We start from the raw sequence: 18,993 nt of genomic DNA, 5'->3' as shown, positions 1-18,993 counted from the left end.
GAAAAGGGGAGGAGAAACACTCTGACCACTAACGGACATTGAAAGAGGAAAAGGGAAAGAAGAGGGGATATAGAATGTAATAACACAACATTAAAAGGTGACATCTAAGGTAGTAAACAAAACAAGTCATAGAAACACAAGTATACTTAGTAAAACAGAGGTATTTTTTAATTTGTGGAGTTATAGCAATGTCCTTCAGTAGAGGACTGGATAAATAGATTATGGGCCATCCATATGGTGGAATACTTTATAGCCTCAGAATGAGGATGGTCTCTGTGTACTGATAGGGAAAGAACGCTAAGAAAAATTTAAAGACAAGGCGCAAAACAGGACTATGATATGCTACCATTTATGTAAAAGAAGTAGAAACATAGTATATAACAGTGTCTGCACATGTTTGCTCCAAAAACTCAGGAAGCATACCCACAAAATTTTTCAGATAAAAGATGATCATTTTAGGGGAGAGTCTGGCAGTTGATTGTATTGGGAATGGGATAGGGGTAAGGATTTATCACTGTGTTCTTTTCTCTCTCCTTCTTTCCCTCCTTGATTTTTATTTTTAAAACGTGAGTGCAGTGCATTTGAAAAAAACATAATGAAAAAAAAATACCACTCCCTCTCCCAATCTGGTCCTATATTAAGTCTCAGGCAAAGCTTTGAGTTAGTTTGCATTGCCATCTCTGTAAAGTCTTATGGAATTTTCTGTTCTTTCTAGAATGTAATCTTAGGTATAGGCTTCTTGCCCATTAGGTGGAGAAAATTCTTTTCACTGGATGATTTGCCATTTCATTTGGACAGCTACTCTGGCCTTTCTTAGATTGTATGTGAAATAATCAGTAATTGTTAGAGCTGGTTCTGTCATTAAGTGAATGTCTTGTTCTTACCCTGTTGTAAATGTTACTTGTGGGAGAAGGCAATGGCAACCCACTCCAGTAATCTTGCCTGGAAAATCTTATGGATGAAGGAGCCTAGTGGGCTACAGTCCATGGGTTTGCAAAGAGTTGGGCATGACTGAGTGACTTCACTTTCACTTTTCACTTTCATGCATTGGAGAAGGAAATGGCAACCCACTCCAGTGTTCTTGCCTGGAGAATCCCAGGGACGGGGGAGCCTGGTGGGCTGCCGTCTATGGGGTCGCACAGAGTCGGACACAACTGAAGCGACTTAGCAGCAGCAGCAGTCTTGCTGGAAGGCATTGGGCTCCTATGACGAGTGAGCTTTTCCTCTTGAGCTAATATCTAATATTCATGCTCAATGTGGTCAAAACAGAATTCTTGATAATGAGTCCCAACTTCAGGGCTCTGCAGGAAAAAAAGGACATGAATTATGGTTAGTTTTCTGTTTTTTTTCCCCCAGTTAAGGGAAGTGAGACATCAAGAAGTTGCAACTTGTGAAGTCACCTAGAAAATAGGAGGAAAGCAGAGCCCTGACTCCTGGACGGTGCCAGCTCTCTTTACATTGATTGTGCAAATCCTAGCGTGTTGTTGCATGCACTTAGCACAGTGTAGATTGAACCCTTCAGAGGAGGCTCATTCAGTTTTGGGACCTTATGTAATTATCCTCCCAAAGAGACTCTCAAGTTTACTTCAAGGATGAGTTAGTTTGGACGTGTAATTTGGGAGCAGTGATCCTTCCTATCAGTGTCTAGATGCAAAGTGATTGCCAGAAACTGTTACCTTCACTGTGTGATTTAAGATACTGAACAGAAGGGAATGCTCATGAAGTCATGCTTATGACCTTGAACTCTTTTAGATTACTTTTGCATAATTAATAGAATATGTGTCTTCTGCAGCATTTTTTAGAAGCTTTCTTAAATGTATTGGCTCTAATGCGTTAATTATACAGCATTTCTACTTTGGTTTCTGGGGTTATATTTGTAAAATGGGAATGATAATCCTTGCCATCTTCACAGGATTGTTGTAATTACTAAACGGGATCACAGGTGTGAACGTACTCTTGTAAAACGGTAAAGTGCCTTGTAAACACAGAGATGGCAGTTCTAGTATTAATTAGATCTCGTCTGGTCCCCACGTATTCGTGTCATTCCACTCTGTCCCTTCCAGGTCCAGTCTTTTCTAGGAATAACATTAGAAGGGTCACATTAAATACTTGTATTTCTGCATGTTAGCTTTTTCCCCTATGTCTGTCTTTTTGTACATACTTTCATCTAAATAAGGACAATTGTGAATGATGGTGTATGCAAGATTTTATCATAAACCGTCAATAAACCATATGGTAGAAAAATAAACCATATGGTAGATTTGAAGTAAGAAGTTTATGTGTAATACTGTGGACACAGGATTTGTAAGCAGATCTGTTTTAAAATCTAGTTGTCACCCTGTATTGACTGTGTAACCTTATATATAATCTCTTGTAGATTCAGTGTTTCATGTATAAAGTGGATGATAATAATAGTCATTTTTTGACACTGTAGAGGGCTAAATGAGATACTTTTTTTTTTTTAAGCACATGGAACATTTTCTGAACTTAAGCTAACCTCATTCCTCAAACATACTAATTCTAGTTCAAACATAATCACTTGATATTTAATAGTGTTTCCATTTTGCTTCCAGTCCTTTTTATGTAAGTCATGTTGATAAAGATCAGAAGGTAACTCCACAATTGTTCTAGATACTCTTTATTTTAGATTCACTGAGATGAAAAATGAAAAAACCACATAACTGTGTGTTGTTTCTGGCTTATATGAGTGTATGGGAACCTCAGAACTCATCAGTTATTTCGCAAACAGCATGCACTTATTCAAGGAGGGCATAGCAGCCCACTCCAGTATTATTGCCTGAGAAGCCCACGGACAGAGGAGCTTGGTGGGCTATGGTCCATGGGGGTCACAGAGAGTTGGACACGACTGAAGCAGTGTAACACATGCACACACATGCAGTCATTCATTCATTCATTCAGTGTGTGTTATGCATACCTGCATGGCACCATTGCTAGGCTTTGAAATACAAAGGTGAAAAGGTAGTTTGTGCCTGTATTGGAGGTCGTAATTTGTTGAAGCAGACAGGGAAATAAGTAATTTTGTACATTATCGGAAGTCTGCCTGGTGTCTGCCCAGGTAGCCTTGAGAACCCAGAGGAGGTGCCCTCGTCTCTCCTAGATGGGGGATGTGCATGCAGGTGTCCAGGTGTGCGTCCCAGGGAAGGTGTCACCGGAGTCGAGTCTGGAGAGAGCCAGCACCTGGAAAGTGAGGCCTTTTCCTCGAGGATAAGGAGATGGAGTTTACTTTGAAATGCTGATAGACCAATGAATACTTTTATTTAGAGCAACATGAAACAGGTTTGGAACTTTGAATAATTACTGAGAGGCATGCCTACCTCTTAAGCAGCGGCATCAGCGTCAATTTTATCACCATCTTCACTGGCACCACTTCTTTGAAACCTATTATATATCTGACCTGTGTATATATTTATCTCATTTAATCCAACACTGTTTGAATTAGATATCATTGCCATTATTTTATAGATGAGAAAACACTGGGTAATAGAGGTTGACAGAAGAGTTAGTGATGGGACACACACTAGAGAATGTGTTTGATTGCCTGTCACTCGACCTTTGGAGAGTTAATGGAAGTTAAGATGAGAGAGGCTGACTTGTTGATCCTTAGCCTTCGTTTTCATGTTTTATATTGTGAACATTTTGCTGAATTTAGTTAGTTTATAGAATTTGAAGTCTTCATTCCCTACAAGATAGCTTTTAACCACAGTCTGTTATTTCGTCTGGTGCCCCAGAAACTTTGGTTCCTTCCCACACTGCAGGGAAACATGACGGTTACACTCATGGAAAGAAGACATGTCAGTATCCAAACTACATTATTCTCCATTCTGCCTCCTTTTCCTCTAAATAAAGTTATCATAAAGAAATTTGAAATGATACCTCGTTAGGATTTGAGATGCTCGAGTTCTAAGTCTCGTGTGTAACTGGGGACCTGGTTTCTCAGTGTGAAGGACAGTTTGAACCTAGGTTTTGTCTTCCTGCTCGGTAGTGTTTCTGTAGTGTATTGAAGCAGCAGAGTGAGAGGTGATCATTCTTGGAAGTTAAAAAAAAGAAAAAACTGGTGATTAATCCAACCACACTCCTCATTATGTTTCTAAATGCTGATAAAATTGGCCATTTGCCCCTTCATTCTTAGCTGTTTAATTGAAAATCAAATAAAGTACCTCTTCTTTCCTAGAAATGTGGCATGACAGTTGATCAATTTTAAGAAATATTTGTATGTAACTAGAAGGGGCTCTTAATAGGTTATGTACAGTTTTGACTTACTCTACTCACCTTTTTACTCCTTTCATTTCAGCTCAATCTGAAATTGAAGTTTCTGTGTCTGCAAGGAATATCAGAAGGTTACTAAGTTTCCAGCGGTATCTTAGATCTTCACGCTTTTTTCGTGGTACTACTGTTTCAAATTCTCTGAACATTTTAGATGATGATTATAATGGACAAGCCAAGGTGTGTATAGCTTTCTTCAAGAAAACATTGATTCTTACATAAGTTTAACAAAGCCTTGTTTCTCCCATATGGTACTGATTTTATATAGCCTTTTTTTGGTATGTGAAATCAGTTGAACTCAATTTTTATTATAGGTTTTTCCTTTAGAGCAACTGTTCATCTTCTGATTAGGTTATTACAGAGCAAGGAACTAAAATAATGAAAATGTTTTTGTGTATTATAGCATTATAACATTTATTATAACAGCAAGTAGATCAGTGGAACATTAAACTGTAAGGTCACAAGGATCCTAATGCTGGAAAGAATATTATGGATTGTCTGACGTAATTTCTCTATACTATAGTTAAGAAGGTACTTGGTTGATCTCTTCCAGTTGTTTAAAAGTAAACTCAGCACAGGTAGTCTCATGACTTTCCGTCACGCTTTTTCATAATCTCTTGTATGAGTGAAATATTTGGAAGATTTAAATGTTTTTTTAAACTCGGTGACTGTGAGCATTGTTTTTTTAATATAGTTTAAAAGAAATATCTTAATGAAGGTGGAAATTGGCTGAGGTTGTTTTTTACTAAATGAGGATTTTTTAATAATCTCAACATTTCTAACATTTGTAAAAGTATTCTTTGACTTAACACTTACAGGTTAGATGTTGTAGGTTTGCGTAGATGGGGCCAGGGTACTCAGTCTACGATTACATTAAAGTGAAAACATTTGCTTCCCTGTTTGATAAAACAAATGAATGGAAAAGTACTCATACTTTCTTTAAAGAAGTTCACAAGTTCTGCTTTTTCAAATGAGAATATTGGTCTGTGTGTCATTGGTTGTTAGGACTGTTATCATCTCTACTGGTAATACCTAGTATTGCTTATGCTGGTTTAGCCATATATGTATATATGACAGTGAACTTTTGGGTACAAAATACAAATTTTTTCTTGAAAATAAAGTCCACAAAATTTTCAGGTTACAAAGACATGGTGTAAAAATATCTGTTTGATTTTTAGAGTTGTTGTGGGGCTTATTTGCTTGGCTGAAATAACCATCAACCTAAAAATTATGTAGTAAATGCTATGGGCTATTTTATTAGGATATTTAAGGAATATTAATAAATAAATTGGGAATGTGTTTTAAGAAGACAAATAAATAATTTAAGTGTAGTATATACTACAGGTGTCTGGTACCTGAATTCCAGAGTTGGATCGCCTGACTTAAGACCCAGCTCTGTGATTCTCTCGCTGAGCAAGTTAATGACTTTTCCCCTCTTTCCCCATCTATAAATGAGGGTTGAAAACAATGCCTACATGATAGTGTTGGTGTGAATAGTAAGAATGTGTCAAGAATAAAGCATTTTTAATAGTACCTGGAATGTAGCAAGTATTCAACTATTACAACTTTTATTAGATTTTTAAAATCTAGTTTCTAGACCATGCAATGTGTGAACTATACTTCTGTGATGGGTGTTGGAATCCTTGACAATTCATGAGAGCATAAGAATAAGTCAAAAGGAACACCAGCCTTACCTATACATTTATCAATTGAGAAAACATTATTTGTTTTTCAAATGGAGTTTATCCTTTTGGACATATTTTGGAGTTGTTTGGAAAGGTCATGATTAAGGAGAGTGATAATTAGCATTTCTTAAGCGACCACTTTCTGTTTTTGTTAGCTTCCTTATGGACTATCTACAAAAGACAGAGAAAGTTACTGAGATTAAATTACAGTAGGAATGTTTGGTTTTCATTTCAGTGTATGCTGGAAAAAGTTGGAAATTGGAATTTTGATATCTTTCTATTTGATAGACTAACAAATGGTAAGTGAAGACTTTGACTTACTCTAATGTATTCTCAGGATTGCTGCATTGATGGGATTGCCGCTGCTTTCATTTATTGAGTGTAGGCGCCCTCTGCTGGCTGAGGGAGCATCATTTTGTTCCTTCTTCAGTGACTGATCTGTAAGCCTAGAGCATCCATCTAAAATTTTACTTTTTGATTATCACTCTTAGTAGTAATAAAAAGTAATCACTGTCATTGTCACTTGGGTATCTCTAATTAAACCTACTTCTGTTAATAAGAGGCTTCCCAGCTGGTTCAGTTGGTAAAGAATTCACTTGCCGATGCAAGAGACATGGTTTCGATCCCTGAATCAGGAAGATTCCCCTGGAGGAGGGCATGGCAGCCCATTCCAGTATTCTTGCCTGGAGAATCTCCTGGACAGAGGAGCCTGGCGGGCCACAGTCCACAGGGCTGCAGAGAATCAGACACGACTGAGCACACACTTCTATTCTTCTTTTCTCTTGCAATTAATAACCCAACGTGAACATTAGTATCTCATGGTTCTTTTTTTTTTTTTTTAATTTTTTTATTAGTTGGAGGCTAATTACTTCACAACATTTCAGTTGGTTTTGTCATACATTGATATGAATCAGCCATAGATTTACACTCATTCCCCATCCCGATCCCCCCTCCCATCTCCCTCTCCACCCGATTCCTCTTGATGTTTCCTTTTTGGGTTTTTTTTGTGCTGTAGCCATGTACAATGACATCCTCCAATCTTGTATTCCAGTTTCGATACCCCGAGATGTGTGGTAGATGGACGCCCTTTTGAGAGATGGTTTTTCTTCTCGCTGTGGTTCTCGGGCTCTCCTTTCTATGCACACTTTAGAGAGATGGTGTCTTATGATCAGAGAGCAGGTCCTTCTGACACTGCTTCTCCCTGGCGGGGTGGGGTGGGGGAGAGCTTGGAGCTAATCACTATCTATGGAAAGTATGAGTGTGTTGGGGAAAAAAAAAAAAGGTGATTCTGATTTGTTTACCTTTTTCTGAGTTTTTGTTTTGCTTTGGCAGAAAGTGAAAAAAGTGTTAGCCGCTCAGTCGTGTCCAACTTTTGTGGCCCCATGGACTGTAGCCTTCCAGGCTCCTCTGTCCAAGGGATTCTCCAGGCCAGAATACTATGGTGGGTAGCTATGCCCTCCTCCAGGGGATCTTCCCAACCCAGGGATTGAACCCAGATCTCCTGCATTGCAGGCAGATTCTTAACCAACTGAGCCAAGGTTCATTTTTCTTTATTATCTTTGGGCACAGGAACAAATTCCCTTTGAGGATCATTTTTCATTTAGTGTAAAATTTTTGACGTAAAAAATTGGTGGTACCTATATAGTGCAACTAGACTTTCTCCCTTTTGCCTTTTTAATAAATGAAGCAGAGTGGGAAGTTCACTGAGAGGAAGTTCTCACTGTTGAGAATGAAATAAATATGTGGCTCCCTGCTATACTTTGAAACTACCTTTTTTTCCCCCTAATTTTACTTTGGAATAAAGTTCCTTTTTACAAGGAAGCCAAATATGGAAACCAAACTATAGTCATCTTGAGAATAGCATGGGTCCAACTGAATGGACATGAGTTTGAGGAAGCTCCAGGAGATGGTGAAGGACAGGGGAGCCTGGCATGCTGCAGTCCATGGGGTCACAAAGAGTCAGACATGACTTAGTGACTGAACAATAACGAAGAAGCTTTTTAGTATCACATCATCGTTCCCTCTGAGCTGTGTGGGCCAGGCATAGTGAAGACAACTTTGTGATCATGTTCTAGTTGTCTGTGTCTGTCACAGAAAATAAACTAGACCATCCCAGGCACAAGTGTGAGGACAGTCAAGGTCACCTCCATGGTGGAACCTCCCTCCCACTTGCCCACCTTCTGTTTTTCTTCTCTCTTCCTGTTCTGTCTCTTTCTGCCCCTCCCTGTCCTCATAGAAAGGGCTCTAATCGCATTTACATAGCTGTCCCTCCATGCAGCCTTCGCTCTTTGAAAATATAGGCGCCTCAGCTTCTTCCAGATCTGGGAAACTCCCCTTTCCTAGTGCACCACAAATATTCCTTTAGTCCTTATCTCAGGATAAATATAGATAATACAGTGCCGCCCTTAACACCTTCAAGGTCTAACCTCACATAACACTTAACAGCTCATAGCCTATTCTTAGTCCCCTGGACACTTTGTCACTCACGGAAATAGTTGATTGTTTTTCTCTAGATTTTATTTTTAAAAAGAACGAATCCTGCCAGCCAGGGGGCGTGGCGATGGGAGTGGAATGAGAGTGGCAGTGAAGTTCTAGCCACTGGTCCACGTGAGTTAACTTAGGTAGCGCTTGGCTTGCCTGTAGGCTTCGCTGGTGGCTCAGCTTCGATCCCTGGGTTGGGAAGATCCCCTGGAGAAGGGAATGGTTACCCACTCCAGTATTCTTGCCTGGAGAATCCCATGGACAGAGGAGCCCGGTGGGTTCCAGTCCATGGGGTCGCAAAGAGTCAGACATGACTGAGCAACTAACACCAGCTCTTCTTTAATCATCTCACCCCTTTTTTTGTGAAGAAGGTGGCCAAATGATTTCTTCTTAGAGTTGTTAGGGGTTAGTAGAAACCATCTGTGGTTAACTACCCACTTGTTTTACAGATGATGACCTATTAATACATACTCAGTTCACTACAGTCACCCAAAAGTTAAAGAATTCTATATAGGAAGAGATATTATTGGGAAACAAGTGGGCAGAAGAAAGTTCCTTTTTAACTTGCATTATTTAATTGGATCTGCTTTCCTTTCAAAGCTGCTTAGCCTGGAATGAATCCTGGATGCTACATGTACTTGGTATCTAAGTGTATAGTTTTCGCTTCTTGCTCCTTGGGCCGGTGTGCCCTATGTTTCTTATGGTGATTTTTCAAATGATACTGTGAGGAGGGCAGGGAAGAAGCTCTGATTCCCACTAAGACAGATGACTCCTGGCTTGTCCAGTGCAACGTGGAAAGTAGTTATATTCTGGTAGGATATATTTGGGCTTCCCTGGTGGCTGGGACGGTAAAGAATCTACCAGCAATACAGGAGACCCAGGTTGGATCCCTGTATCAGTAAGATCTGCTGGAGAAGGGAATGCCAACCCACTCTATTATTCTTGCCTGCAGAGTCCCATGGACACAGGAGCCTGGTGAGCTACAGTCCATGGGGTCGTAAAGAGTCCGACATGACTGAGCGACTAACATACACACACACACAGAATATATTAGATATTGCTTTTGCAGGAATGAGTTAAGTTACATGAGATACCAAGATAGGGCTTGTCACCCTTGAAGGTCACCTGGCACATGAGGGCCCTTGTTGCTAGACCCGTGTTGTTGCCGTAGCCCAGTCCTTACATGTAGAGTCCCATCCAGAAACCTGTTGAGAGCCATAACGCCTTAGGCAGGCCTGCCCTTTGGTATGTCTTTGTATAAGGTAACTTTTCTCTAAGTTATAAATTTTCTTTTCCCAGAAAGCGTTTGTTTCCATTTTCATATAAAATAATGTCTTCAGTGCCTATTTCTTGTTGTAACATATCAACTAAGCATCACTTGCTTTGAAATAATAAATTTCAGTGACTTGTATTCTTACTCACTGGTATTAAGTCAGTTGGTATCTTGTGAACTGAAAGTAAGAAAAAATGTTGCATGCAGTTTTTCATTCTAGTATGGGTGGTGCACTTTGACAGATTGGTTCTTGTCAGATTCCTCTGAGGTTCTTGGAGGGAAAACATTGGCATGCCTTTCTTACTGCCATTTGCCTGAATTCCAGATGAGGGTATTTTACCACTGGACTGCAGCTTCCTTAAAACTTACTCTAGACCCTAGAGATCAGTCATTTATTTCATTAGGTGTGGGAAACACTTTTGGGGAGAATCTATGATAACCTAAATATAGAGAATGAATATACATCCTTTTTTTTTATTGAAGTGTAAATGGCATATAACATTATATTCGCTTCAGGTATACGACATAGTGATTTACTATTTGTATATACTGCAGAATAATCACCACATGGGTCTAGTCACCACACATAAAAGTTACAACTTTTTATTATGATGAGAATTTTTAAGATCTGTTATCTTAGTAACATTCAAATATGCAGTACACTTTGTCCACCTTCCCACACCCTCAACTCTGGGAACCACCGATCTGTTCTCTGTATCTGTGAACTCAGGACTTTGTTGTTTGGGTTCAGATTCCACATAGAGGTGAGATCATGTGGCATTTGTCTTTCTCTTTCACTTAGCACGGTTCCTCAAACTCCGTCTGTTTGTCACATGAGGCAAGATTTCCTGCTTCTTATGCCTGAGTAATATTCCATTGCATATATATCACGTTTTCTTTATCCAGTCATCCATCTATGGGCCCTTTGGTTGATGCCATTGGCTATTGTAAATAATGCTTCAGTGAAGCCAGAGGTACAGGTATCTTTTTGAGATAGTGATTCCATTTCCTTCAGATATGTGCCCCAAAGTGGAATTGCTCAATCATATGGTAGTTCTATTTAAAATTTTTTAAGGAACCTCCATTGTTTTCCATAGTGACTACACCAGCTTAAGAATCCCACCAAGAGTTCACCAAGGGGTTCCCTTTTCTTCACATCCTTGCCAACACTTGTTATCTCTTATCTTTTTTATAATAGCCATCCTGACAGGTGTGAGGTAATCCCTCGTTGTGGTTTTAATTTGCGTTTCCTTGGTGATCAGTGAACAGCTTTTCATACACCTGTTGGCCACTTGTATGTCTTATTTGGAAAACCGTTGATTCAGATCCTCAGCTCAGTTTTTAAAAATCAGATTTTTTCTTGATGATACATTCTGAAATATCTGTGTATCTGTCCTAAGAAAAGTTGGTTGTTAGAGCAGTAAAAATAGAACCATAGCCCACTTCTTCACCTGATTCTAGACCACATGGGCTCATGTTTGCACCAGTAGAGTGTTACCAAAATTTGAATACATTTTAACTTTTCACTTCTTAAAGGTAAAAGATTTGAAATGGCTTTTTTCTTTCTGTTTGAAGATGATAAGTGAGGTGGGGTTTAAGAGGGCTCTCTCTGGCAGCCACATCCTTTCCTGTGTTGCTCATGCAAACATTGTTCCAGTTAATTTGCTTTTTTTCCCTCAGCCATGGGCTTCTCAACAGTTACTCAGGCAGTTTTGGATTAGTTTAGCCCAGTAGTCCTTTATCATTCTTTGTAAATATTATGACTACAAATTTTCATTGTGGAACTAGTTGGGTCTTATTTTTTTCATATATATATGTTTGGAAGAATCATAGATTTCTTTTGAGAACACAGAATCATGTGTATGTTATTGTCTGAATGCTGGCAGTAATATATGAGCTCACACACCTTTAAATATACAGTCTATTTAATTGTTAAATAATACAGCGTTTGCAGTCAAGATGCTTTGCTCTGGGACATGCCTGCTCAGTTAGGGGGATGGTTGCAAGGAAGTTTTAGGTGCTTTGGGAAATTGATTAAACTTACTCAGTGTGGATAATTTTCAAAGTTTTCTATCAATTCTAATTATTTATCTTCTAGTTGTTTGGTTTTTGAAAAATAAAACCAAAAAAAGTTTTTTCTTAGAATAGGAAAAAAGATGTGATGTTTAAATTCAAAACTGGTAAGATAAGATGTAAATTTTAGATGGACAACAAGTAGGACTTAGTACTCTTTATGTTGTATATTCAAACCCTTATTTGAAAGCACAGTGCAGTTATGTTATTAATATCTTGTATTCCTACTAATGTCTCCTCTTCTTTCTTTTTAGGAAATAGTCTAGTAAGTTTAACCTTTCATTTATTTAGTCTCCATGGATTAATTGAGTACTTCCATTTAGATATGATGAAACTTCGTAGATTTTTAGGTAAGTGATTCTAACCCATTTGAGAGTAATATTTATACGGGAACTTTTTACCTTTTCTCTTGGTTATATTAGCTATGGCTTTAAAACTAAAGGAGATCAGTCCTGAGTGTTCACTGGAAGGACTAATGTTGAAGTTGAAACTTCAATACTTTGGCCACCTGATGCGAAGAGCTGGTTCATTTGAAAAGACCCTGATGCTGGGAAAGATTGAGGGCAGGAGGAGAAGGGGACGACAGAGGATGAGATGGTTGGATGGGATCACCGACTCAATGGACATGGGTTTGGGTGGACTCCGGGAGTTGGTGATGGACAAGGAGTCCTGGTGTGCTGCAGTTCATGGGGTTGCAAAGAGTCAGACACGACTGAGCGACTGAACTGAACTGTTACCTTTTCTCTCGGTTATATCAGCTATGGCTTTAAAACTAACCACCCCAAAGTTAGTATTTTGGAGCAACACACATGTATGGAGCCCTGAGTCTGTGGGCTGCTCCTGGTCTGGCTGAGCTTGTTTGCGTCCCTGCCTTGGACACGGGATGAGCCGCATGGCAGCTTCGTGGGCCTCGGCTGGGCCCTCCCCAGGGGCACCGGGCCTGACCCAGCTCAGCTCTCTGTGGTCTGCTGTTAAATTAAAGGGAGGCAGCGGAGTTTGGCACCATAACAGAGTCACATTAAAAACAAAAAATAGGGACTTCCCTGATGGTCCAGTGGCTAAGACTCAGCGCACCCAATGCAGGAGGTCTGGGTTTGGTCAGGGAACTAGATCCTGCATGCTGCAGCTAAGATCCAATGCAGTGAAATAAATAAAATAATATTTTTTTGGAAAAATTATTATTTTACAACAAGCTGAGCTTATTCAAAGTACTGTGGCCAGTTTTCAGGAGACCGCTGGTGTGCCCAGAGTCCAGGCTGGACGCTGGCACCTTCCCGTCCACCACAACCCTATGGCCAGAGCCGGTCGGAGGGGGGACCGCACCTCTGGGTGGGGAAGCTGTGAGGGCCCAGTGCCATGGGTGGGGGCACCAGGGGCCCGGTGAGGAGCTGGAGCCCCTTTGCCCACAGTCTCCCATGTCAGCCACAACTGTCTCACAAAGACAACACGACTTCTGTCCTTTCCTCACTTCTCGAAGATTAAAACCTTAAATGATCAGGTACGTGGCACTTGGATCTCCTCTTTTCCTGATCCCTGAAATCTCTTGACAGCAACCTCCAAGGATTATTTTAAGTGTGTTTTAATATGCACAGTGATATTTAAGAGCACTGTGCCAGGAAACAAATTGGGGTCTTTCACCAAATAAATGTGTTAGAAGAAAATTAGCGTAAGGATTCTTTCTTATTTTTTTAAGGAAGAAGAGACTATTTTCTTTCCTCTTAAGTAGCTAACTAAGAGAAGATATCTAGGACTTTTTGAGAGACTTCTAATGCATATTTATTTATAAATTGTATGTCTGTAATATGTACTAATACATAAATTATAAAAGCACATACAAACATAGATGTTAACGAGAGCATTTAAAAAGCTATTTTAAAGGATGGAATCAGAGTCACTACAGAGTTCCAGTGCTCTTCGCCCCTCACTGTGTGTCCTCGTTTACCACTTTGGGGTTGGCTCACTGCACCGGGTACCACTGGACTGAGTGCAGGGCCGCTGGGGCCCTGGCGCAGGTTTCATGGTGGTGGGTTTGGCTGGACCCCTCATCCTCGTCTACTTTTTCATGGTTAGCGTAACCAACACTAGCAGAGGAGGCGGACTAACAGGTCATCCTTCCCGCACTCCTGAAAAACTAATTCCAGATCCGAAACTCACTTCACTGATGAAGCATCCTGGAATCCACCCACATTCCCCAACGTCTGTACTAGTATTGCATCAAAGATTTTTGTTCTCTAATGAATTCATAGTTCCTACAACAGCACCTAGCACAATAGGTATTTGTTGAATGAATTGTACTCCGTTTATTTAACTAAGAAATTCTTTTTAAAGTAAACAACAGTCAAAGGAGTTTGCCACAATGAGACTGACATTTTAAAAGAAAAGAAGAAAATAATTTTATAAATTTGACATGAATACCTTCTCATTTTAAAAGTTTCAAACGAGTTAGTCACAGTGGTGTTCATGTGAGTTATGAAGTAGTTATCATCTCTGAATTGAACTGTTAGCTGATAGCCACATGAATAGGGTAAGTGGGAAATACATAATTGTTGCGGTTTTTGCGCTTGTAAATGCCTCCCGTTTGCAATTAAATTTGGGGTCTTTTTTCCTTTGATGCAGTGATGATTCAAGAAGATTACCACAGTCAGAACCCTTACCACAATGCAGTCCACGCTGCCGATGTTACTCAGGCCATGCACTGTTACCTGAAAGAACCTAAGGTAAGATGCTGACATTTACAGTCAGCCAAAGCCCTGAGAAAATTCTCTTGATTTAATTTCAAACATTTCCTTAAGTTAGTGATTTTGTTGTTTAGTCACTCAGTCACGTCCACTTCTTTATGACCCCATGAACTGTGGCCCACCAGGCTCCTCTGTCCATGGGATTCTTCAGGCAAGAATACTGGAGTGGGTTGCCATTTCCTCCTCCAGGGGATCTTCCCGACTCAGGGTTCAAACCCACATCTCCTACATTGGCAGGCGGATTTATTTTTAAACCAGTGAGCCACGTGGGAAGCCCTAAGTTGGTGATTTAATCAGACTCAGAAGCTTCCTTCTCAGGAATGAGATGTAGCTGGATCAAGTTTCCAAATGTGGCTGTATTTTTAATCACACTTTAAGCTAGAGAGTCGAGGTGATTGTCAAGAGCAAGGCTGCAAAAGCCCAAGTGAGGGCCGAGTCATCTGGCGATTACGTTGAGCTCCGTGAGGGCAGGGATGGCATTGGTGTCGTGTCCAATGATGATGAGTAGGGAGCTGTGGGAGTGAAGTGGGAGACTTTAAAAGAACCGTCCTGGCTGTGGAGGGAGAACAAAACAGAGAAGACCAGCAACCAGGACGCTGCCCGTTGGGGGCTGCTTCTGTAGCCCTGGGGCAGGAGAGATGGGGGGCGGTTGGTGAGGTCTTCGGAAATCAGAATGAATAGGATGTGGTGTCTGGACGCCTCTGGGGGGTGAAGTCGGGAGAGAGGTGGGTGGACACCGCCCTGGGCCGCAGAGGGGCGGGTGGGAATCGCTGCGAGGGAGGGAAGGTAGAGGGGGAGAGGGCCGGGGAGATGGTGAGCTCCATTGTGGATGTATGCGGTTATATGTGTGCCTGCCAACATATCCAAGCGGAGGGATCTAGTGAAGAGGTGGATAGGAGTCTGCAGTAAAACAGAGAAGTCTGAGTTGGGGGTCATCAGCCATAGATGTAAGGGAAGCCGTGTTTGCTCATGGACGTTTCCTGTTCTGGAGCTGGTGAAATTACATCCGCCCACCCTTAGGCCTGCTTCTAGACTCCTCTCCCCTGGGGTCTTAGTTCCGGCTAGATGTTGGGAGGGAAGCAGGCTGACAGGGCCAGTTTGTGCCAGTTGATGCCAACTCCGAGAAGACAGCAACGTGGGTGCCACTCTTCTGATTTTTCAAGAGATCGTGGAATATGTGAAAATACCCCAATTAAAAAACACCGATTTTATTGTGGCATCATTCATATACAGTGATAAAATGGATATGTTTTATGCATGTGCACCCAGCTGCCCTAATTTTTAAATTAAACTGTAAAAAAATACTCTGGAGAAAAAAAAAAACACTCTGGGCCAAGCCTAAAGTTTCTCTTTGACAGTCTTGTGGTAGAAATTGGTACTCCATTCCCACACAGCCAGGGAAGTGGACCGATGGAACCAAGTGCTGCCTTCCAGGGGACCCGAGCAGTGGGGGTAAACCTAGTCCATGGGCCTTGCGGGCCTCACCCTCCCACTGGCCGCGCCCAGCCGGAAGCCAGGGCTGGGGAGCGGAGGGGAGCGATGCCGGGCACCAGAGGGGAGAGTGTGCGGGGAGTGAACAGGGGTGCAGACGCTGTCTTAACCCGTGCACGTCTGGCAGTGGTGATGTGAAACACTGTCTGCCTGTGTAGCCCTGACCATCCTTATTTTAAAAACTTGTCACCACTCAAACACTCAAAACACTCAAAAAGATGGTTTATCCTTTAGCTGTCGTTTTAGTTAGGCTTGTTTCAAATGAAGCAGTGTAAAGGTGAGCCGGGTCCATGACCTCCCCGTGGACAAGGGACTGCATCACAGCACGCCTGCCGCCAGGGGCACGAGTGGACAGCGCGTGGCAGGCACGCCTTGGCCTGGAGGGACAGTCAGAGAAACATGAGGGGAGGAGACCGTGGACAGTCTCACTCAGGGCTGGTTTAGAACAGCTGTTATGGTACAGGTCGTTGCAGACACGTCTGTAATCAGTTATGCCTCTCCACTGTCTAGCTTGCCAACTCTGTAACTCCTTGGGACGTCTTGCTGAGCTTAATTGCAGCTGCCACTCATGATCTGGATCATCCAGGTGTTAATCAACCTTTCCTCATTAAAACTAACCATTACCTGGCAACTTTATACAAGGTGAGTGCAAGCTCTTCCTCAAAGTTTAATATTCTTGTATTCTAGAAAATGGGTCACGTTTTAAAGGAGTGAAAGTAAATCGGTTCTCAGTGAATGTTAGAATTTTAACCAGCTTGATATTACTTAGAAATATTGCTCTATGTTCAGAAAAAGACTTACCCTTTGCTAATTCAGATCTGTCCTTTTTTTTTTTTTGGTAGAATACCTCAGTTCTGGAAAATCACCACTGGAGATCTGCAGTGGGGTTATTGAGAGAATCCGGTTTATTCTCACATATGCCATTAGAAAGCAGGTAGGTTAAGACAAAATTAATTAGTTATGAACTGTGGATATTAAGTTGGAAAATAGTTATTTAAAGTTTTTAAGATTATGTTATATTCAGATGTTCCACAATTTGGAGGTGAAAATGAAAGTTGCTTAGCTGTGTCTGACTCTTTGCAACCCCACGGACTGTAGCCCAGCAGGCGCCTCTGTCCATGGGATTCTCCAGGCAAGAATACTGGAGTGGGTTGCCATTCCCTTCTCCAGGGGATCTTCCTGACCCAGGGATCGAACCCAGGTCTCCCACATTGCAGGTGGATTCTTTACTATCTTAGCCATCAGGGAAGCCCCAGTTTGGGGGTAAATTATCTTATTTTACAAATTTGCATCAAAATTTTAGTAATTTACACCTATTCTGAAGTACAGTCAGTAGCATTTTTTTTTTCAGTGAATTTTTATGAAGGGTCAATCCACAGATATTACAGAATGCACTCCGATACACAGTGGCTCAGTCATGTTTACCGTTTATTTATGTAAATAGAATTACATAGTTCCATTTTATACTCTTTTTGAATAAAACCTTAATGTAAAGGTAAATTGGATAGAAAGTAAGCAATCTGTATAAGAAATAGATTCATTAAAATCTGTTTTAGGAAAAATAATGAAGAGAAAGAATGGAAAACTTAATTTTTTTTCAGACATCACTGTCATTTGATGTCAAGCAGGCCGTTTGAGTGGGGCTTCCCAGGTGGCTCAGTGGTCAAAGAACCCACCTGCCAATGCAGGAGACACAGGCTTGATCCCTGGGTCAGGAAAGGTCCCCTGTAGGAGGAAATGGCAACCCACTCTAGTATTCTTGCCTGAAGAATTCCACAGACAGAGGAGCCTCAAGGGCTATAGTCCATAGGCTCTCAAAGAGTCGGACACGACTGAATGAACAACTAAGCATGTGCATGCATGCACACACACACACACACACACCCCCAACTAAGTACACACATGTGTGCACGCACACACACACACACACCATGTGAAAAGCTAACATAAAGCACTAACATAGAGGAGTGCAGTATCGTGGTATTGTCAGCAGAATCTTATGTCATTGGTCCACCAACAAAAGCTTTTAATGGTGTCTCATCTCGAGAAGGTGACCTGGGGAAACAGTGTCAGTGGATATCAACTGCCTAATTCTAGAGAAAGGGGAACGTAAAAGTGTGTTAGGATGTCAAGGGTTAAGTTACTGTCACTGCTCTTTCCTTTCTCTTTCGCTTTCTCAATTTAAAAGAACTGTATAAAACAACGGTTTTTGGTAATGATCATAAGAAAAAAGGTGGACTTTTAAAAAAATTTTTAAGTCTGTATTCATGGCTACCATTTGGAGTTTGACAATACTTCTGGTAAGTAAAATTGTTTCTTGTTGTCGTACAAATATTATAAAAACTATTTAAACCACCGTATACTAACTGCTGTTAGTATATATAAGTGCTCTTTTTCTTGAATAAGATGGATTAAATTGTTCGCTTTATGATTCCCTTTTTATCATGTTTTGCATTTGATGTTAACCCTGTTGAATCCTCATATTTATTTCAAATAAAAACCGAAAATCAGGACTGCTACACAGTCGCACCCTTTTCTGTCTTCTTTCTTTAGGGCTTTAATACTTGATATTGTGAACTTTTTAATCTATAATGATCAGCTCTTTACTGATCATTATACAAAGAAAGCATTGGCGATGGCCCATTGAAACAAAAAGAATTTTTAAACATTCTTCCTATTTGACTTGAGAAAGCTTTTTAGATGATATATTTGTTAACATGTTACATTTTCCCTTTCAGAAAATTTGAATAGTTTTACAGATAATTGATTCTTGAATTTGGTTCTGAAAATATAATTGAATCTAAACTTTATTACATTGCTTGGTGGAGCTTCATTAGGGTTTACTCAGAAATATCTTCTCATGTCTGCGGAAGTCAGCAGTCGAATAGTCTGTTCCTCCGTCTGACCCTCCTCCTGCATCTCAGGCACCAACAAAGAATCCAAAGTTGTTCCCTACATCACAGCAAAA

At 40.7% G+C, this 18,993-nt stretch overlaps 1 protein-coding gene across 5 annotated transcripts in view; it reads left to right on the top strand.

Annotated features, from left to right (window-relative positions):
- PDE7A (phosphodiesterase 7A) overlaps positions 1–18,993 on the top strand; it is a 104,376-nt gene that overhangs the window by 77,368 nt on the left and 8,015 nt on the right. For all 5 annotated transcript variants that reach the window (XM_043879105.1, XM_043879103.1, XM_043879104.1 and 2 more), the window contains 6 exons: positions 4,313–4,464; positions 6,205–6,268; positions 12,051–12,146; positions 14,413–14,513; positions 16,536–16,667; positions 16,868–16,959. In XM_043879105.1, coding sequence (XP_043735040.1) covers positions 4,313–4,464; positions 6,205–6,268; positions 12,051–12,146; positions 14,413–14,513; positions 16,536–16,667; positions 16,868–16,959 — 637 coding nt within the window. The remainder of the gene's footprint in view (positions 1–4,312; positions 4,465–6,204; positions 6,269–12,050; positions 12,147–14,412; positions 14,514–16,535; positions 16,668–16,867; positions 16,960–18,993) is intronic.

Source organism: Cervus elaphus, chromosome 21, assembly GCF_910594005.1.
Source record: "Cervus elaphus chromosome 21, mCerEla1.1, whole genome shotgun sequence".
NCBI classification, from domain to species: domain Eukaryota; kingdom Metazoa; phylum Chordata; class Mammalia; order Artiodactyla; family Cervidae; genus Cervus; species Cervus elaphus.
Note: the sequence above shows the minus strand (reverse complement) of the source record. Positions and strands in the feature narration are given on the sequence as shown.